This window comes from Manis javanica, chromosome 1 (genome assembly GCF_040802235.1).
Source record: "Manis javanica isolate MJ-LG chromosome 1, MJ_LKY, whole genome shotgun sequence".
NCBI lineage: Eukaryota > Metazoa > Chordata > Mammalia > Pholidota > Manidae > Manis > Manis javanica.
In genome coordinates, this window is record NC_133156.1 from 223683007 (window position 1) to 223704637 (window position 21631).

Genomic DNA, 21631 nt, shown 5'->3' on the forward strand with positions numbered 1-21631 from the left:
CCAGTGTCTTTTTTTTTTTTTAACTTGTGAAGTTTGAAGAAAGGTTCTTTTTTTCTATAGTTTATTTACAAAGATGCAAATTTGAATTTTTTGAGAACTCTCCATATGTAAAGATATGTATTTTTGCAGTCTATACTCCAACTGCTAGTACATACTGAAGACATGCAGGTTATTAAAATGCCATATTAATTTTTTTTTGAGAACTTAACCATTACCATGTAAAGCTCAGTTTGTCATGTTGGCCTGGAGGAAATAGCTCTAGACTATAGAAGTTTCTTTATACATGCTTTATATTTATAATTAAAACATTAATATATTATTTCAAAGTAGTTGATAAGATTGTGCTCATTTTAAGGGAAAATATCTAGACAAAGTTGTTTTAGCCTAATCAACAGTGTGTATATCTGATGTCACACAGTTAAAATTCTGGTCATTGGACTGTTCTAAAGGATGCTCTCACTTTAAGAAAATTATTTCACGACATCCAAAACAATCAGTTGTTAGTAGCAATTATAAAATCTGCAGATGCAGCTCATGAAAACGTCTGTACCAGGAAGAAAAAGTAAAAAATCTACTATGATTGAGACAAATTAAGAGTCAAGGTGCCTACATGCCTCAGATACCAGAATGTGAACATTCTGCTGATTGCAAAGTATGAGAAAAAACAAAAGGTTTTGTAAATACTAAAGAGAGAAGACACCTTCGTGGTTCAAAAAGAAAACACAAGAAAGCCAAATAATTGTCTCCATTCTAACTATCAGGGAGGAAGTAGAAAAGCCCCAAGTCACTAGTTATCAAACCGTTTATTTCTAGTGAACTGCAATGTGAGACCCATTTGTATAAAACAGCTAAGAACAACATTTTTTAGGATAAATTTTTAAGTTCATGATTTTAACATCTCTCCCTATAAAAGCAACCTGTCAGGTTACTCTACCTCCTACAGGAGATGGTAAAGTTTAATCAAAAGATGATAAACCCCTTCTCATAGTTTGTCCCTTCTTACAAATGCTGGTGGGGAGAGCATCTCACCCTCAAGAGCTTTCCAGTTTAAGTAGATGCTGTCAGTTAAGAGCTTCTGTCAGGCACTTTAGAGTGATGGCAGTGCTGGGCAGGGACTCTGCTTAATTAAGTGTCCTAATGAAATTCGAGATATAAGAGAAATATTGTGGCTTTGTGCAGTGAGGCAACAGCTGAGCTGCTCTTCCTAAGAAATGCACAAGACTTCTAGGGGTTCGAGCTGCCTAAAAGAAGAGAAAGACTTGATAAGATGGTGCAGCAGGTTGGGGTCTTGGAACCTTGACAAGATGGTGCAGGAGGGGGTAAAGGATAATTGGAAAGATATTAGTGATTATGAAATCATTAGGTATCACATAATATTAAAAAGATAGCCAAAGAGAAGTTCTCAGTACCTCAAATGACTGAAGGACTTTTAAGAACATGGATGTCTCTATAATGTTCTCACCATTTTACAGATGAGAAAACTGAGGCTCAGAGAGGTTAACTGACTTGCTCAAGGCCACACAGGAAGCTATTCAAACCTAACCTTGCCCAACTTCAGAACCTAAGCTCCCATTCTATGCTACCAGCCTCAGAATCCAAAATTTTAAAATATTCTGCTTCACACTCATAAGTAATATGTGTCTGCTTGTGCCATGTTGCTTAAGTGGACATAAATAGGCTTGTAGTTTTTAAAAGACCACAGAGATACAGTTTTCCTCATCAATGACAAGTTCAAATCCTGCATGTGTGCAGAGGAATGAAAGAACCTCCTGAGGCGTGCCCAAGCCAGGAGGGAGCCAACACAAGTCACCAGTGCATTAAAGTATGGAAAATAATACATTGGGATATATTTAGTGACATTTTGAACAAACTCCTGTAGAATCTCTGATGCCTCCAGCACAGCTGAAAAGTCCTGTCCTAAGGAGCATCCGCCTAAGCCCACAGCTGAAGGTTAAAATCAGCCTGAAGCTGAGAAATAACTAGGGTTGGGAGAGGGGCCAGACAGACCCCTTGACCGCATGTGTCAGCCTAAGGATTTTGTTTCTGGGTGATTTTCACATCCCTAACTTACTCCTTTGTCATAGTTAGAACCCAAGAAGTTATAAAAGCGCTGTTTCCTTCCTCCCTCCACCCCAAAGCTTAGTGTGCCGTTTTGTGTTCAAATTGCTGGCAGAAGAGGTGGTTTGTACTCAACGAACTGTAAAGATTTGATTGTTTGGAGAGTGGGTTTTAAGAACTGGGGTCAGGATGGTTTGACTTTTTGCCCAACACTTGTCTGTACTATTTGAGTTTCTCAACAGTTGTCAACTATTTTAATCATCTAAAAAGCTGTATGAAACCAAAAACGTAGCTCCAGTTTAAAAGAGACACACTCTGAAGCTGCTTGTGGGGAGCTCCACAGTGTGGTGGCTCTGGGCTGTAATTAAATCTTGCTTCTTTAGTTGTAATTTAAGATTAAAGGGAAAAAAAGCTTTCAGTCACCTAAAAGGTTTTGAGAAGCTCACATCCCAATCAGTGCTCTCTGGGCTGGAATTTCTAATTCATTTAAGTGGATGCCTGTTCATATACTCACTCTCTCATATAATGTGGAAGCATTAGGATTGAAGTAAGAAGACCTGGGATGTGGCCTCATCTCTCCTGTTAATAGTTGCCATGGGCAAGCAGGTGCACCTTATGAGGTTCGGTTTCCTCCATTAGAAGCAGCTCTGGGTTAGATGACACCTAAGGTCCTTCCTGAAGACCATTATTTTATGTAATTTTACAAAGGCAATAGTAGGTCTCCCAGAATTTTTGCATATAATTCTACTTCAACACCCCCACTCAAAAAAAAAAAAAGAAAGAAAATGAAAAATTAATTTAGAAAAATGTCAGTGAGTTAGGCTTTTCCTAACGTTAGGAATAACAGGCATTGTGGAACCCTTTCATTGCTTTTAATGAAGAAAGCCTTAAATTCCTGTAAACATGGCATTAGGATTATGTCACATGTTGGAAATTCTTAGTAAAAAGTCCTCAGTGTTCAAAGACTTTCTACTTTCTTTATTCCTATAAAATGGAAGTGATCTTGGGCTCCAAGCTCACATTTTTCACCAACGGTGAGAAAACTTAAAATTTCCCCCTTAAGGCATGCTAGTCATTTCTGGTTTTAAAATGATCAACTCGGGATTAAAACTCAGTAAACGCAAGCTCCCCTCTTCCTCACACTTCCATTGCTCTCCCTTTCCCAGGGAAGATCTAGAGTTAGGGCAGGGAGTCTCACCTCTCAGCCAGAAGGAGTGCTTTTTGGTCCACTTGCTGTCCCCCACCCATTGGCCTTGCTCTTCCCTCCTAGCCTGCCTTCTTTTTCTCATGTCATGGTCCCTCCATGGCCTCTAGACCCAAGGTACAAGCATTCACAGTCCTATTTGCCAGGCTGGTGCTTGGCCTCTTCTGCTATGCAACCTTGTCCTCTAGTTCCTGTGGGCCCTGCCCACCTGGTGGGTCAGCAACTCCGACCACTCTCCCCAGCCCAGCCCTGAGGCCCTCCTGCCAGCCATCCCACTCTAATGGCTCTGGTGTCCTGTCAGGGGCAGCTTCACACCAGGCTTCCCCAGGAAACTGCAGCCTCCTAGGCTTTACCTTGGAAGTCATCTTGAGCTTTTTTTTTTTAAATCAGGCCTTTAGTTACTGGGGTGCTGGGAAACTGGCTTTGGGGGTTGGGGTGGAAAACCCTGATTTGTGGGTTTTGCCCACTATTTGTGATGTAAATACTCATATCACGGTTGGTTTCAGGTTGGGAAGATACACCGACACACTTGCAGAGCCCTGATATAGCAAACTCCAACCTGACACTGTTTGCCCAGGAGAGCACGGGTTCCGCAGGGCGCTCATGCATCCGCCAGTAGCTGGGCTTTCCTCCTACTCCCCCTGCTCCTCCCCTTTTACCTCATGTCTTGCTAATGGGTTTCAGCCCTGGGCAAGTTCACTATGGATTCAATGTGACCAAAGAAATGACAATAGAATGTTCTTGGGGTGAAAGGATTATACCCAACTTATTCCCATGCTGGCAGGTCAGTCACTAGAATCCCGTCCACTCAGAGCGAGTCTGTATGCAGCAAACCCGTCTCTGCTTCTGGGCCTCTCTGCCCCCTGCAGCCGTCTCAGTCTCTGTCCTCAGCGCTGCCACCACTCCAGCCTCTGCTCTGCTCTCCTACATGCAGCCGTACCACCGTGTCGCCCAGAGCACTGGGCAGAGTTCTTTATATAGAGTTAGTAGCAACATATTGCCCACATGTGTGTGGTAAGCTAGCTAACCAGGGCCAGGTGAGAATCCTGACCACAGGAATTTCATGTCATCCACACCTCATCTCTTCAACTGGATCTCCACACCCTATGGAACAGGATTGTGTCTCAAAGTCTTGACTCTCATAGCTCTTCTCACAGCAACTTTCAGGACATAACACATTACATTGACTGATTACCATCTTTAACAATACTGACACTAAAGACTTAGTTCTTTTTCTTATTGACATGTAAATAACCTAAAAGATCCTATTTGTTTCAGATGTATATCATAGTGATTCAATATTTTTATACTTATAAAATGATCCCCACAGTAAGTATAGTTATCTACTGTTAAAGAGTTTTGAAACCTCATTGTTTTTGCTGTTAGAGGCAAAAAGGTGACTCACTTTTTGTGATTTACCCTGTGGATCAGAAGAAATTAATCCAGTGCCCCAAAGCTCCCCAGCCTTGCCCTAGAGGGCATATATGCCATGTTGCCAGGGAATTTTTAATGCAGCAAGGTGTGGGGTTCTGTAAAATATATTTAGTGGGATGGATCTGATTGAAATCAAACTGGTCTATATCATGATTTAAATTACGGGGCAAGAAGACCTGACTTAACTCAATAGCAGCCTCCAATTAACACCGATAGGTACTGAGTCCTTGATAGTCTTGTTGACCCAAAGCATGGGATTGATTGCATCACAGACTGATGAGTACCTGCCCATCACACAGTGAGTGCTTCAGGAACCAAGGAAATGTGCAGGACAATAATTCTTAAAGTGGCTTCTGGGACCAGCAGCCTGGCCATCACTGCTTCTCTGTGGGCAGTTGCAGCTCTGCCCCGTCATGTCCCAAGAGACTCTGGCTAAGCCAAGGATCATTTGGGTCCCAGCTGATGCATGTGTGTCATCCAAAAGGGAGTAAATTTGGGAAGTAACTCTTTTCCCCCTCCCCTAGAACCTACTTTTTCAAGCCTATTGCCTGTAGGATTGAGTCTAAATTCCTACCGTGTACTGAACGCTTGCTATAGACCAAGTACTTCCTCAGTAATTTAAAAAAATGTTATTAAAATCTCATAATGACCCCTTAGGATAAATATTTCATCCCCATATTGTAGATAAGGAAATGTGCTCAAAGAGGTTATACCACAGTTGTTTTTCCTTATGGTCTCCAAAAGCTATTTCTACTCAGAACCTCAGAATGTGATCTTCTTTGAAAGTCTTTTCAGACAGAACTAGGTAAGGATCTTCAGATGAGATCATTCTGCTTTAGAGTGGGCCCTAAATCCAATGACCAATCCTTAGAAGAGAAGGGAACCAGACACACAAAGAAAATGAGGCCAGGTGAGGGCACAGGCAGAGACCAGAGTCAACAAAGCCCCAAGCCAAGGAATGCTAGCAGTTGCTAGCAGCTACCGGAAGCCAGGAGAAGAGCAGGAACTGGATTCCCCTCAGAGCTTCCAGAGGGCACCAACCCTGTCAGCACCTTGATTTTGGCCTTCAGAACTGTGAGAGAATAAATTTGCTGTTTTAAGCCACCCAGTTCATAAAATTTGTTATGGCAGCCCTAGGACGCTAATACAATCACTGAGCTATTATAAGAGTGGAACCGGCATCCAAACTGGGGCATGGCTTCAGAGCCCATACCCTTTGCCACAGCTACACTGCCTTCACTGGCATAATCCAACCGCCTTTTCTCTTCTGTCTCTGCACTTACATCTCTTTACTCTCCCTGTGCTGAGGCACACTGAACTTGGTGTTCACTGAACACACTATGCTGTCCTTGACCTTGTGCCTTTGTACTTGCTGTGCCCTTGACCTGACACACTGTTAGGACTAAATGTGTCCCCCCAAAATTCATATGTTGAAGCCCTAACACCCAGTGTGATGGAATTTGGAGGTGGCAGTGTTTGGAGATAATTAGGTTTAGATGAGGTCATGAGAGTAGCTCCCCTATGATGTCCTTATAAGGAGAAGAGATTATACCAGAGCATTCTATCTCCACTGTGTGAAGACACAGCAAGAAGGCAGCCATCTGGATCCCAGGAAGAGAGGCCTTACCAAGAAATAAATTTGCTGGCACTTTGATCTTCGATTCATAGCCTCCAGAATGGTGAGAAATGCATTGTTTAAGCCACCCAGTCTATGGTATTTTGTTATATCAGCCTGAGCTGACTAAGGTACACACCCTTTCCCCTCTCTCCTCTTTGCCTGGTAAGCTTTTACTGAACTTTTATATCCAGCTCAAATGCCTCTTCCTTTGGAATTTTTCTAGACTTGGTCTGCTACCCAGGCAGTTAGTATATTTTCTCTGTAGCACAGCAGGGGGTTCCCCAGTATATTAATTGTTGACAGACAAAGATCTTAGCTTTTTTCTTTGTGTCCTCAGTGCCTAATAAAAGCATAATAAGTATTTGATGAATGAATGAATGAGTGAATGAGTGATGAATGTTGCTGAACTGTGAAATAGATTATAGATCCTTCAACCACATAATTCCAAACCAGTTATGAGAAAAGTCATAAACTACAACTGAATATTCATTAAGAAGGCACTGAGAATAAGAAAAGTGTGGGTTTCCTTAGCACCCAAATAAGTTGCCTATTAACACAGATATGACATTGTTAAATCTTGGTGTAATTTTCTCAGTGAAATTTGTCTAACTATTCCCTGGTTTATAGAGGTTCCTTGCAAAAATGACAAGAGTTGGCTTTGCTGAGAATCAGGCCAGGCCTTTGAGGCCAACACTGTTGATGGCCTATCCAAGAATCATCCCTTCCTTTTATCTTACTGGCAGAGTCCTCCAGTGTCATCCAGGTATCTATCTCTCCACTGTCTGTCTCTGAGTGATTGAAGTTGTCCATAGTGGTACCAGTTCTATTGCCAGTGATTGGTTTAGAAGAGCTTATGTGATCCTGCTCTAGCCAAAAAGACATAATGGGCATTCTTCTAGGGAGCTTCTGAGAAACACTTTTATACTCCTGAAAAGAGAGGCATGGGGGTAACTGTTTCTCTTCTTCTGTGGTACAATGTCATATCTGCGTATGATGCTGGATTGTGGCACAACCATGGAGAGCATTAGCCTGCGGTGGCAAAACTAATACCCTAAGGGTTTCAGGGCAGAAGATGGAGAGTGACATGGACCCTAAAGATGGTAGTGAGCCATAAATAACTAACATTAGCCCGTTCACCCCAAAGACTGGGCGGAGGTCCTATCCAAAGACCAAAGACTCGTTACAGAGGTAAGACATTTTCTCTGTTTAAGCCACATTGAGTTGAGTTTGGGGTTATTTAAGATAAAAATCATCCCAACAACTATAATGCAACCCAACTGCTGAAAACATCTCTGGCCCCAACCCAGGAGAGATGCCTGAGAACTCTACCATTTGCAATTTATAAAAGAAAAGTTCTGTGTGTTAAATTACAAGTTTTACCCTTGAGAGGGATAAATCACCAAGCTCTTAACACTGTAGAATTTATTCCTAAGCTTTCCTTCCTCCATCAAGCATTTATTATATGCCTTTTCTATGCCAGTCACTCTGCTATACTCTAGGATTTTAAAAAATGATGAATAAGTATCAACCTATAGCTAACATTGAAATCCTCCTTTATATCACTCTCTCTAAAATATGTTACTGTAATTATGGTTGTTTAAAGACATATTTGAACTTCCATTTGATTCAAAAAATAAAAACAATTCCATAGCTCCGTTAGTGCAAAATCATGAACAAGATGAAAAGTCTCCAGCTCCATGCAGGTGATGTATGTGACTTGTGGGGAGGCTTTTATCATGTGAAGCAGGGAATGAAGGACCCCTAGAACCCTCCCCCTGCCCTATGAAAGTGATGAAGAGACAACAAAAAGAAGGATAAAAACCACATGAAGATCTCCATAGATGTTGAAAAAGCATTCAACAAAATTCAACATCCATTCATGATAAAAACTCTCAACAAAAGGGGTATAGAGGGCAAATACCTCAACATAATAAATGCCATATATGACAAACCCACAGCCAACATCATACTTAACAGCGAGACGCTGAAAGCTTTACCTTTAAGATCGGGAATAAGACAAGGATGCCCACTCTCTCCACTTTTATTCAACATAGTACTGGAGGTCCTAGCCATGGCAATCAGACAACACAAAGAAATTAAAGGCATCCAGATCAGTAAAGATGAAGTTAAACTGTCACTATTTGCAGATGACATGATATTGTACATAAAAAACCCTAAAGAATCTACTCCAAAACTACTAGATCTAATATCTGAATTCAGAAAAGTTGCAGGATACAAAATTAATACACAGAAATCTGTTGCATTCCTATACACTAATGATGAACTAGCAAAAAGAGAAATCAGGAAAACAATTCTATTCACAATTGCATCAAAAAGAATAAAATACCTAGGAATAAACCTAACCAAGGAAGTGAAAGACCTATACCCCGAAAACTATAAGACATTCTTAATAGAAATTAAAGAGGACACTAACAAATGGAAACTCATCCCATGCTCTTGGCTAGGAAGAATTAATATTGTCAAAATGGCCATCCTGCCTAAAACAATCTACAGATTCGATGCAATCCTTATCAAAATACCAACAGCATTCTTCAATGAACTAGAGCAAATAGTTCTAAAATTCATATGGAACCACAAAAGACCCTGAATAGCCAAAACAGTCCTAAGAAGAAAGAATAAAGCTGGGGGATTATGCTCCCTGACTTTAAGCTCTACTACAAAGCCATAGTAATCAAGACAACTTGGTACTGGCACAAGAACAGACCCACAGACCAATGGAACAGACTAGAGAGCCCAGATATAAACCCAAGGATATATGGTCAATTAATATATGATAAAGAAGCCATGGACATTTGATGGGGAAATGACAGTCTCTTCAACAACTGGTGTTGGCAAAACTGGACAGCTACATGCAGGAGAATGAAACTGGATTATTGTCTAACCCCATACACAAAAGTAAACTCAAAATGGATCAAAGAATTGAATGTAAGTCATAAAACCATAAAACTCTTAGAAGACAACATAGGCAAAAGTCTCCTGAATATAAACATGAGCAACTTTTTCCTGAACGCATCTCCTCGGGCAAGGGAAACAAAAGCAAAAATGAACACATGGGACTACATCAAGCTAAAAAGTTTCTGTACAGCAAAGGACACCATCAGCAGAACAAAAAGGCGTCCTATGGTATGGGAGAATATATTTGTAAATGACATATCCAACAAGGGGTTAACATCCAAAATATATAAAGAACTCACACCCTCAACAACCAAAAACCAAATAACTTGATTAAAAAATGGGCAGAGGATATGACAGACAATTCTCCAAAGAAGAAATTCAGATGGCCAACAGGTACATGAAAAGATGCTCCACATCACTAATCATCAGGGAAATGCAAATTAAAACCACAATGAGATAACACCTCACACCAGTTAGGATGGCCGGCATCAAAAAGACTAAGAACAACAAATGCTGGCAAGGAGGTGGAGAAAGGGGAACCCTCCTACACTGCAGGTGGGAATGTAAGCTAGTTCAAGCATTGTGGAGAGCAATATGGAGGTTCCTCAAAAACCCAAAAATAGAAATACCACTTGACCCAGGAATCCCACTCCTAGGAATTTACCCAAAGAATATAAAGACATATGCATCCCTATGTTTATTGCAGCACTATTTACAATAGCCAAGATATGGAAGCAACCTAAGTGTCCATCAGTAGATAAATGGATAAAGAAGAAGTGGTACATATACACAATGGAATACTACTCAGCCATAAGAAAGAAACAAATCCTACCATTCGCAACAACATGGATAGAGCTGGAGGATATTATGCTCAGGGAAATAAGCCAGGCAGAGAAAGACAACTACCAAATGATTTCCCTCATTTGTGGAGTATAACAACGAAGCAAAACTGAAGGAACAAAACAGCAGCAGAATCACAGACTCCAAGAAGGGACTAGCAGTTACCAAAGGGAAGGGGTGGGGGAAGGTGGGTGGAAAGGGAGGGAGAAGGGGATTGAGGGTATTATGATTGGCACACATGGTTTTGGGGGGCCACGGGGGTGACAGTGTAGCACAGAGAAGATAAGTAGGGACTCTGTGGCATCTTACTACACTGATGGACAGTGACTGCAATGGGGTATGGGGAGCACTCGATAATATGGGTATATGTAGTAACCACATTGTTTTTTCATGTGAAACCTTCATAAGAGTGTTTATCAATAATACCTTAATACAAAAATAAAATCAAAAAAGGAAGTGATGAAGAGGGGGATGCAGGTCAAAGCCGAGCGGGGAAGGGAGCTGGGAGACATGTTCACTGCCCGAAGATGTGAGCAAGCCTCTGAGAGTACATGAAAAAAGAGCAGAGGGCTCCCAGCCAGCAGAAAGACTGAGTCAGTGCTAGCAGTTCCTAAAAATAGCAGTGCAGGGTCATAAGCTTTCCTGTCCAGACAGATTTAAAACTGACAGGTAGTGTGGGCTCTGGGGGGCTGCTAATGAATCAAAGAGTTAGAGGCATCTTGACCAGAGAGAACTGGGGCTTCCACTGTGAGTGAAGCCATCACTTGCTTCCCGCTTCTCAGGGCTGGTTGCGTGTAATGCTAGGGGCCTCCTGGAGGGGAGAATGGGTGACAGACAGAATTGGTAAAACCCACCCTGAACCCATTTCACTGAGATGAGTTTTAATACAGTGAAAAACATTTTAATTAAAATAAAAAGCATAATTAAAGAAAAGGACTAAGCTCTTGATCTCGTTTTGAAAAAGCTTAGCACATATTTCACTGCATAACACTTCGAAAGGTGCGTGGTATCCCCTACGGTGCACAGCAAGATTGGAAAAGGCATGGCAAAGCTGGTGGCTGATTTATTTCTGCCTCCCCTTGTGCGGTAAGCAGCATCTTTTTTAAGAACACAAGAGGGAAAACAATGCCAGCATGAATTATTCTGTGGTTGTAAAAATTACTATCTGCAAAAACACATGGATATGCTTAACCAAAAACTTGAATGTGTCTGAGTATAAAGTCAGCATGACAGCTCACGTGTGAGGCCTGAGAAACTGTGGAATGAATCCTAGAGAGCATTACTTAAATTTGGACCACTGTCTTCTGGTAGTTATTATTTGTGCCTTTGTGCCAGTTTTCCCTTGACAGGCTCTCCCCTTTTCCAAACCATCTTTTATTGTAAATCAATCCTCTGAGAGAACATAGCTGGTCAGGATATGTCAGTCACTCAAAATAAATTCTCAACAGCTATAAAGTCTAAAGGCCAAACTTTGCTATTTTAGCTCGGCATTCAAGGCCTTCTGTGATCTCTGATCCCTTCCCACCTCTCTTGCCTTGCTATGACTCCCTCTTATAGACCCTTCCCATGGTCCACCGTCACTCACCATCACGGTGCACTCCCTGGGCTTCCCTGCCTCTGGGCCTCTGCTTGCACCGTTCTCTCTACCTTTCCTCACTCCTCTTCCTTCTCAGGTGTGCCCTACTGCACAGTTGCAGTAAACATCATGAATGCTGTTTAGGGAACTTCTGCAAGAAGCTTGGTTTTGAAGGTAGGAGGAAGATGAAGTGGCAGCTGGAGCGGATGAAGAGCCTAGGAGAGTTGTCATCTGCCTGTGATTTAAGATGGGAGAAGCTTTACCTGTTGAAAGTGCCAGGAGAGAACGGGAGGAACCAGAGGGAAAAGCAGGGGGTGGGCTCAGCCCTGGACAGGAGGCAGGGCCTCCTCCCTATAATTTCCACTGTACCTTTTGGATCATTTATACTCTGATATGATTCGGGGTAGAGCAGGTCTTGGAAGGCCAGCCTGCCTACAATGTATCTTCTTTCCTTACCTACTTAGTGAAATCTGAAATGCCACCGTCCTGACTTATTCCTTTGACTCATGGCTTTGACCATCGTTCAAAGGCGTGTGTGTGTGTGTGTGTGTGTGTGTGTGTGTGTGTGTGTGTGTGTACCAAGATCACTCTTAGTGGAGATCCTTTCTCCCCAGTCTTCTGCTTCTGCAGAGATCCCCTGGAGAGCTCTCCCAGTCTCCCTAACTTTTCTGCTGGTGAAATGGGGAGCAGGAACTAAGCTCTTCTGCTCGGCCCTGTCACTTGTTGGTTGAGAAGATGGGGAGCATTTGGTCTTCTTACCTCCATAGGCACAAGGGCAGGCTCTGCCCCTCCGGGGGGCCTGTTGTCACCCCATATGCCAGAGACTGGGTGAGGGAGTTCAAGTCCAGAGTAAAGAGCTACCCCAGACTGTGGCCACATATCTGAGTCCCTAATGATCTGTGTGCTCCTGGTTTCTGGGTCCATTTCCTAAGGGGTTCAGAGGTGGGAGCAGACAAAGTCAGTATTAATGGTTGTTCCAAGACCTCAGTAGTAACATTCAAATTGCTCCATCCCCAGTGGATAGTTCTGGGATCTTGTCTGACACTGTGTTTTGAGGAGGGAGAAATGGAAGAAGAGAAGGTGAGACCCAGACACTGGGAGAGGGGAAAGGGAGGTGCCCTAAAAGACCAAGGGGGGCAGATAAACCTCAGCTTCACAAACCCAGGCCTCACCCTGCTCTGACTTGATAAATATAGTTGCCAGAGCTTGTACTCAGTGTCTCTTATTTTAAGATATGAAAATGGGTCAGCATTATGTAAATCAAGCCAGCCTGAGGCCTTCCTGGCCGGGTTGGGAAGCCTCCCTTCGGGTGTTGCCCTGTTGTGGATCTGCTGTCTGGTTCTCCACCCCCCTGACTGGCCACCTTCCTGCCTCCCAGGCTGGAGAAGATGACTCTGGATTTGAACAGACATGCCCTTAAGGCAAGGGCCCAGCTTCTCCCCGTTACTGCTCTTTCCTCCTGCTTTGCCTTCCCCTGACCCACCCACCGTGGTCCAGCGCTGTCCAAGCAGACGGGCAGACTACCGAGTCTGTCATTCCCCCAGCAATGCCTGATTTGGCTGGGCGAGTCAGGTCACGCAGCGCCCAGGCACCAGGCCATGGTGGCAGATGCATGGGTGTAAACTTGGGCAGTGCCCTTTAGCAGCTGTGGGACCTTGGGCAAGTTATCAACCTAGTCTGTTTTCTTATCTGTAAAATGAATGTAATAATCATATTTAGGTCATACGACTTCTGTGAAGATGACATAAGCAGGTGGGGACCCAACCCAGGAAGATCCTGAATTTTAAACACTTTGGAATCACATCTGAAGCAGTAGGAAAACCAGCATTTTTGAGCGAGTGAAACAGTTTGAACAGTGCTTCTGAGACAATTCCAGTGGTAGCATAAAGGGGGCTTGCAGAAGTCTTGGAATGAAGCCCCTGAATCTCAGGCATCCACTCCTCTGCTGGTTCCAGGTCTCCTCACCTCTTGTTCCAACCAGCTCCCTGACGCAATGGATCTGTCCTTTAATGCAGCTTACGTAACAGGGAAGTGGAGGGGGCACCACAGGCAGGGAAGTTCCTTCTGCAGCTTTCTCTTGAATTAAGATTTCAAAAGTTTCTCTTTCAATATAAGCACCTTTTCACACTTTTAAGATGGTTTATAATCTCCAGATTTAACCTGCTAGTGCCATAGTGCAGTGTCAAGATTAGAAATTTCTGGGGAGTATTTGCATAGGAGGAATTAGTTAACATGGGTTCTTGCTCTGATCAACCCAGACTGGATGTCATATCAGGAGCCTATTGTGATAGGCAGAACAATGTCCCCCTGAGTTGCGATCATCCTAATCTCCAGGATTGTGAATATGTTACCTTACATGGCAAAAGGAAATGTGCAAATGTGATTAAGGTAAGGACCTTAAGATGGGGTGATTATCCAGGTGGGTCTAGTCTAATCACATAGGTCCTTCAGATTGGAAAACCTTTCCTGGCACTGGTCAGAGAGAGATGTGGCTAAGGAAGGCATGGATGCAAGGAAGGTGGGTGACTTCTAGAAGCTAGAAAAGGTAAGGAAACAGATTCTCCCCTAGTCTCCAGAAAATAACACAGCCCAGTGAGCCCCATTTTGAACTTCTGACCTCAGACTTTAAGGTGATAGGTTTGTACTGTTTAGACACTAAGTCTGTAGTTTGTTATGGGAGGTATAGAAAAGGAGTATACACTTACTGTGTGCCAATTTGGTGCTAAGCACAGGGGAATCAGCAGTTGAAATAAAATGAGACAAACAGGATCCTTTTTCCAAGGGAACTCACATTCAATGGAGGAGAAACAAGACTTACAAACAATCCTACACTACCGTTTCAGGCAGAACACTATGCAGACAATAGAGCAGGGAAGGGGCTGCTGAGAACACTGTCCACTTTGATGGACACAAGCTGGGGGGGCAGGCAAGCAGGCTGTCCTCACAGCAGGGTCCCAAGGTGCTGCCCCTGCCTGGGGATTACAGAAGACCTCACAGAGCAGGTGACATGGGAAGGGGTTCTGTGAAGCCGAGTAGCAGTTTGTCAGGTGGATGATGACAGAGGGGAAGGGAGTTCTGGGCCCAGGGAATGGCATATGCAAAGTGATAAGGGGATGAAAAGTGTGTTCAGAACTGTGAGGAGCTCAGTGTGGCTGAAGGAGGGGGAGCAGCAGGGTGGTTCAAGCAACAGTGTGGACCTCGGGCATCTCCAGCACCCCTGCAGATGGAGAGAAAACAAACTCCAGATTTGGAGGTCTGAGCCCCAGACATCACTGCCGTGTCTCCATTTTCTTGCACTCTTTTCCTGTCCCCTGAAACAGATATAAGTTTGTCATTCTACAATCAATCCCTGATGGTTTCACAGTACAAATAGTAATTAAAATTACTTACCAGTTAAGTCACTCAACTCCAAGAAAAAATATTTTTTTACTGAAATAAAATTTAAGTCCAGAAATAACTAGAAGGTGGATTCTGTGGCCTTTGCCACCTCCTGGCAGGTCTCAGGGTACCTACTACTCGGTCTCAAGAACCCCTTCCCCTGTCACCTGCTCTGTGCGGTCCTCTCTGATCCCCAGGTGGGGGCAGCACCTTGGGGACCTGCTGGGAGAACAGCCTGCTCGCCTGCCCCCATCTACATGTGCCCCTCAAAGTGGACATGTTCTGTTTTCATCTGGCCCTGCACCCTGCTCTATTAGGGTAGGTGTTCCCTGATCGAAGAATCTCCCTGTTGAGAGGAGGATCCAGCAGGTCTGCTTTTAATTCAGCAAGGTTTACTGGGAATCTGTTAGTGGCTGGCTTTCCAGGTATGAAGATGAATAAAGGCCTTGGCCCTGAGCTCAAAGTCCAGCAACTAGGGTGACAGTCCTGTAAATTCACGACAAATCCTAGCACATGTTAAACGCAGGTATGGAAGATGTGCTATTGAAACCTGTCTTATGTTCCCGTGGCTGTCATGACAAATTACCACAAACTGGGTGGCTTCAAACAACAGAAGTTTGTCCACTCACAGTCTGGCATCCAGAAGTCCAGAGTCATGGTGGAGTTGCCCTCCCTCTGAAGCAGAGAATCCCTGCTTGCCTCTTCCAGCTTTTGGTGGCTCCAGGTGTCCCTGGTTCATGGCCACATCCCTCCAACCTCTGCCTCCATCTTCACATCCCCTCCTCTTCTGTGCCTGTCTCTTTGGGGCCCCCTGGGTAATACAGGATGATCTAATCTCAAGACCCATAACTTCATTACATCAGCAAAGGCTTTCCAAATGAGGTCATTCACAGGCTCCAGGGATTTGGACATGGAGATGTCTTCCTGGGGGCCATCATTCAACCAACTGCAGATCTCTAAGTAACAAATGACCAATGTTCCTTGAGGACTTCAAAGTGCAGCATCTGAGCCCTTGACAAGTACCATCTCATTTCATCCCCTAGCACTCAGGGAGTTGGGCAGTCTGCCTGTCCTGGCCCAGGGTTTCGAAGAAGATAGGGACTGTCTCACCAATGGGTTTCAGCCCCAGGCAAGTTCACTCTTGATTTGGTGAGACTGAAAAATGACAATGGAATGTTCTTGGGGTGAAAGGTTTACACTCAGCTTTATTCTCACTGGTGGCAGGTCAAGCACTAGAATCCCATCCGCCTCAGGGCAAGTCTGCGTGCATGCAGCAAGCAGGTCTCTGTCTCCGAGCCTCTCTGTCCCTGTAGCCGTCTCAGCCTCTGTCCTAGGCACTGCTACCATTCCAGCCTCTACTCTCCTGAAGCCATGCAGCCCAGAGCACTGGGTGGAGCTCTTACAGAGTCAGTAATAACATATGTGCAGTGGGCAAGTGGACCAGGGTCAGGCGAGAATCCTGTCCATAGGAACTTTCATTTTCTCTGCAGGGACCATGTTGATTTGAATTTGGAAAGATTGCCCCCCACTGCCAGTTGGGGTGCAGAAAATGAGTTGGGGAGGTGAGGGGAAGGGAGGGTCAAGGGTGATTCCTGATTTCTGAGATGGGGGCAGGTAGGGAGGAGCAGCTACTGGAAGGTGGATGGTTTTCATTTGCATTGAGGGCTTTGAGCCAGCCCTTCTCTAAGCCCCTCTAGCCTGACCCCCAGGGGTCTCTTAGCCTCATTCTTCTGGGTGTGGTGACTTTCTATCCATGAGAGGGACCGTGGAAGTGGAGGTCCCATCTCCTCCTGGTCTGGGCCTTTTCTAGCCATTTCTTGTTATTCTAAAATCTTTTTCTGCTCCTTCTCATCCCCAGCAGGCTAGGGAGAGGCTTGTTAGCACATATTTCTATGGTGCCTCTTCCCAGAGGGGCCCTGGCTTGAGTGCTTTTAGAAACGTGATATTTCCATAGAGGCCTTGGGATTACTCAGCATTCACACATTGCCTCACACTCCGTGTGCATGTCTTCCTCTCCCCAAATTTAACCAGTCTGGGCCTTTATTTCCTACCTGGGCTGCAGCACAAGGATGATTCAAGTCTCTCTCAGCTCGGACATCCAGGGAGCCACGATTCTCCAGGCTTCCTCTGGCTATGAATTAAGCACTAACCCTTTGAAGCTGAGTGTGCCCTTGGTTAGAGAAGCAGTAAGTGACCAGAGGGCGTTGCCCAGCATTCCTGCCTTAGCTGGACTCGGGCACCGTCTAGAGCACCTGAAACTACTCTGGTTCCCATTCACTACCTTCTTACTCCCAATGACCCCTTCTAGGGTTAGTGCTGTGTCATCCCAGCACAAGGACACTGGGGCTTGGGGACATGGAATAACATCCAGGGTCGCATGCAGCATCGGGCCAGTGCCCAAGCTGAGCTCTCTGACTGCTGAGGGCCAGCTCCTGCTCCTGTGACATGCCTCTTCTCCAGGTGACAGGATCCAAGCCTGTGAGCTAGCAGGAGTTGATGAGGGGTTGGGGCCCCATATAGGACATTTATACATTGTGTGCCACATCCTCTCTGCCCGCCCATCTACTCTGCCCCTGCCGTGGGCACAGCCTGGAGGCACCTTGCATCTCTGCACTGAGTGTCTTATTTCCTGCCCAGGCACTCCCCGCTCAGCCTCAGGTTTGCACCCACCTGGGAGTCCTCGAGAGTGAATACCCTTATCCAATGGGGGCAGGAAGCAGGTGGATGAATACTCCCTTCTTCTAACCCTCCAGGGGAAAGTTCTGAGGTGCCTTTCCAGCACCTCAGAGGGTCCCCAGAGGGCCTGGCCCATCATCCACAGCAGTGGCTCATCAACCACCATTGTACTGCCTGGCTTTCCCATTTCTTTCCCCAGGAATCACCTGCTCAATTAAACCTGAACACAGGCCCCTATCTCAGGCTTTGCTTTGAGCTGAGGCCCCAGACAGGGCTCTCCTGGGGTCCAGCACCAGGGGAGCTAATGATCTTCTCTCCTCCCACTGCTGTTTCCCCAGGACACCAGGGCTCTGCCCTGATCTATTGTTTGCTGGATTCAGGAGCCACCACATTTCCCCAGGGGGCCAAACCAGTCTTGTTTATCCAATAACAATTAATTCTCAGCAAACATCTATAGTCTCAAACCATATAAACAAAAGGTACCTTCAGCAAAGAGGTATTCTATCCAAGATCCTGGGGTAGCATGGGGCTCAGGATGGCCTTCAACCCTTCTACCCGAGCCCGTGCTTCTGTCTTCACTTTAGGACACGTTTAGGCCTCAGATTGCATGTGTATGCACATGTACGGTTTAAAGATAGCTTTACTGTGTCTTTTCACTACAAAAGCGGTACATGCCAGTTGTCCAGGTTACATGCAAGCTATACAAAACATATAGCTTGGAAGCTGAAGGCACCTCCTACCCTTTTCTTGAGTGGTTATTTTTCATTGCTCTTGGACCAGGACCTTTCTAGCATCAAAGAATGCGGGCTTCTGGTCTCCTCAGGGACAGCCAGCGCACTTATGAAGTGCCATTTCTTCTTAGGGGAGCCATCCGTTTATTCCATGACTGTTCTGAGTACCTACTGGGTGCCAGGTTTGGGAGGGGCAGCTCGCCATGCCTGTCTCATGCCTAGCTGCCTGTCTCTGACTAGCTGTTTTCCCAGATCTCATCTGTGGGCAAGAGCTTGAGCAGCTATCTTGCTTTGGAATAGTCACTCAGTTGCCTCTGCCTCCCAGGGAGGCCCACAGGGCTTCCCACATCCACAGTAGGGCTGCACCTGTAGCTCAGAATGCAGAGCAGGGGTAGGAATGTGCTGTGAGTGCTTTCCTGCTGTGAGCCTTGTGAAGAGGCCCCAGCCCCCTGAGGCCACCCCTTTCAGGCCCAACTGGATCCTTCCCTCCAGTCTGGAAAGGCCCCGTTTCAGCTCACCTCTGAATGCGCACAGCTGAGGGTCTGTCTTGTTCGTGGACCTGGTGTCCTGGCAGAGCTGGAAGGTGTTCTGAGGGCACAGGCTGGGTGGCTCCTCTGGTCTTTCCTGATGGCTGACCTGGCTGAGCATCTACTGTGTGCTGTCTGCATAGGTCTGCTGAACAGGTACTCACAACAAAGAGAGGAGGATTATGGGAGGGCAGGGAATGGGAGCAGTGAGACCAGCAGTCAGGGAAGGAGACTGCAGATTTTACCAAGAGTATCTGGGTGTGGAACCCTCTCCCTTCACGGGGTGGGGATGGAGGAGAGGCTGGGGCACAGGTGGTGGCAGGAGGCCAGCGAGGAACCCATAGGGGCTGGGAGCTGGCCTTGGCCTTGTCAAGCAGGGGAGTCAGGAGAACTCCAGAAGTTGGCATGTTACCAGGAAAGGGGAAGGGACTCCCAGAGGGCATAAAGTAGGCCCCTTGTGCCAAAGCAGGCCCAAACAGTATTTATCAGCTTTTTTCCTTTTATTAACATATGACCTTTTGTAAGACATAAAAATCACACGTTAACATCATGTGATAATTAAAAATAAATGTTCGAACTCCAGACAAAACAATGGGGCAAAGTGTGGCCGTGAATAGTAATCTGCATAGATTACTCTCCTGCTAAATCGGATGTTATGTCCCCCACCTTTAGAATCAAATCCCCGACATGTTTGGGCTGAGGCCGGCAGCTTTTCAGAATTGATAGGAGAAGTGGGAGAAACAGCTGATAGAATCAAGTCTTTGATGAATCTATTCCCTGAGGGATGTGAGCTGACACCTGAGGTTCTGGGAAGAGCGCTCAAGGATGACTCTCAGGAGCTGGAGGAGGCATCTCCATCCAGGACCTGGATGGCTGAATTTCTTTCCTCTCTGACCTGTTTCTTCCGCTCTCCCCAGGGGAACACGTCCCTTAATGCTGCTGGTTGTCCTCAGCAAATCCCTCCCTGACACCCGCACCCCACCCCCCACCATACATATGTTCCAAAACAACCTATCTCCCTCCTCTTCCTTAACCTAAATTCCTAAAGGCTGTGGTTGATTTTGGCAAGGTATTCTGTCAAATCCAAGGAAGGTAATTTATACTAATGTGTAAGAAACTGATAGGTGTACAACCATTCAAAGGAGCATTTGCGTTTTTAAGGAGAGCTTGCCAATTCAAACGCATCTCTGACAGGTGGAATATGCACAGGAGATCTTTTTGAAGCCGGGTCTCTTGCAGTTCTACGTGCCAGGTGCCTACTGGGCCACCCCTACCTCTGCAGGAACAGGGATCAGCTGCGGGCTATTTTACGGAAAGCTCAGGCCGCGAGTTCCAAGCGTTTGGGCTGCCAGGGCTGGCAGGGACACTTAGGCCCCGCGCATCTGGATGGGGAGCACCCCCCAAACTCCAGCCCCGGCCTCTGCCGGCCCAGAAGGCAGCCGCAGCGGAGGAGGGGCGTTAGGGGTGCCTTGAGCGCCCCTCACTTGCGGGAGGGGCACGTCCAGGGCTTTAATTCTCTGAGAACCGGCCTGCGGGAGGAGTTAATTCGCCCATCCTTCCTGCCCGCCGCCCACCTCTGCGCTTCCACGCTGCAGTCGCCGCCCAGTGCTGGAGCTTGGGGCCCCTGGGGCCCATCCAACTCTCGCCCCCGCGCTGCTCGCCTTCTCCGCCTTCCCCCGCGGGTCCCGGGTCTGGAGCGGGGCACTCCCCCCACCCACAACTCCGAGACGCGCTCGCCGAGAGGGCGGTGACTGCCGGGAGGGAGGAGCGCCGCCCGCCTCCGGGGGCCCGGAGCGCGCGTGGCCCCGGAGCCGCAGCCGCCAGCGCCGCGCGGGGACTCACTGTGCCGTGCGCCGCGCCCGGACTCGGCTCGGCTCGGCGCTCGGGCTGGCGGGCCAGAGGATGCTGGCGGGCTTCCCCGGCCTCGGCCCGCGCCCCCGCCGGGAAGGGCCCCGGGTGCGCCCCTAGCCGCGCCGCCGCCGCGATCACAGCGGGGCCGAGAGGGAGGGGTCCCTCCGCGCAGCTCGCGCCGGCCCCAGCCCCAAGGGGCGGGTTCCCCCGAATTTTCCAGCCGCCGCCGCCTCCTTCCTGCGGCCGGGTGCCTGTGGATGCTGAGGGACAGCCCCGCGCCTCTCCCGGCCGGATCCCGGGCCTGACGGCGGGGGAGCCGCGCTCCGGCCGGGGTCGCGGGCCGTGGGGAGCAGCCCCCGGGCGGGGCGGGGCGGCCCCGCGGGGAGCAGCGCCCGGGCGCGCTGAGCCTGCTGCCCCGCCCGCCGCACGCGTGACCCAGCCCTGCAGCCCGCGCGGGGACCGGCCCTGGCCACGCGGCTCTCGAGTTCCTGCACAGGTAATCGCAGGGGCAGGGCGGGCCGTCGAGGGCAAACAGTGCCCGGGAGGTGGGGGGCCGGAGTCGCCCAGGGCTGGGTGGGAAAAGGAAGTAAACAGAAGGAAGATTCAGGAATCCCTGGGATGGCTCTGTTTCGGGCACATTTCATCCCCAGCTTCTAAGGCTTGGGCCTGGAGGAGATTTAGGTGAGGAAATCAGGGGCAGAGAGACCGGGGTGCAAGGGATGGAGAGGTAGCCAGGCCCCTGGGCAAGCCAGAGACAGGAAAGTGAGTGACTAGGACAGGACTATGTGTGGGGTCGGTGGTGGCAGGAGCATGGGGGAGGCG

At 47.0% G+C, this 21631-nt stretch overlaps 3 protein-coding genes across 5 annotated transcripts in view; 2 read left to right on the forward strand and 1 right to left on the reverse strand.

Annotated features, from left to right (window-relative positions):
* Window positions 1-21631, forward strand: part of DNAJC27 (DnaJ heat shock protein family (Hsp40) member C27) — a 94861-nt gene that overhangs the window by 42549 nt on the left and 30681 nt on the right. The window lies entirely within an intron of this gene.
* On the reverse strand, window positions 13523-21453 carry LOC108397342 (uncharacterized). Its single transcript, XM_073218957.1, has 4 exons — window positions 21447-21453; window positions 20533-21378; window positions 18950-19103; window positions 13523-14863 (listed from the first exon to the last, which is right to left on the reverse strand). The coding sequence occupies exons 1-4, from the start codon at window positions 21451-21453 to the stop codon at window positions 14773-14775; spliced, it is 1098 nt and encodes a 365-aa protein (XP_073075058.1). The 3' UTR covers window positions 13523-14772.
* Window positions 20799-21631, forward strand: part of ADCY3 (adenylate cyclase 3) — an 80690-nt gene continuing 79857 nt past the window's right edge. For 2 of the 3 annotated variants that reach the window (XM_037005554.2, XM_037005555.2), the window contains exon 1: window positions 20799-21305. The gene's annotated coding sequence lies outside the window, so the exon portion shown is untranslated. The remainder of the gene's footprint in view (window positions 21306-21631) is intronic. The other variant, XM_037005556.2, reaches the window with a different exon arrangement.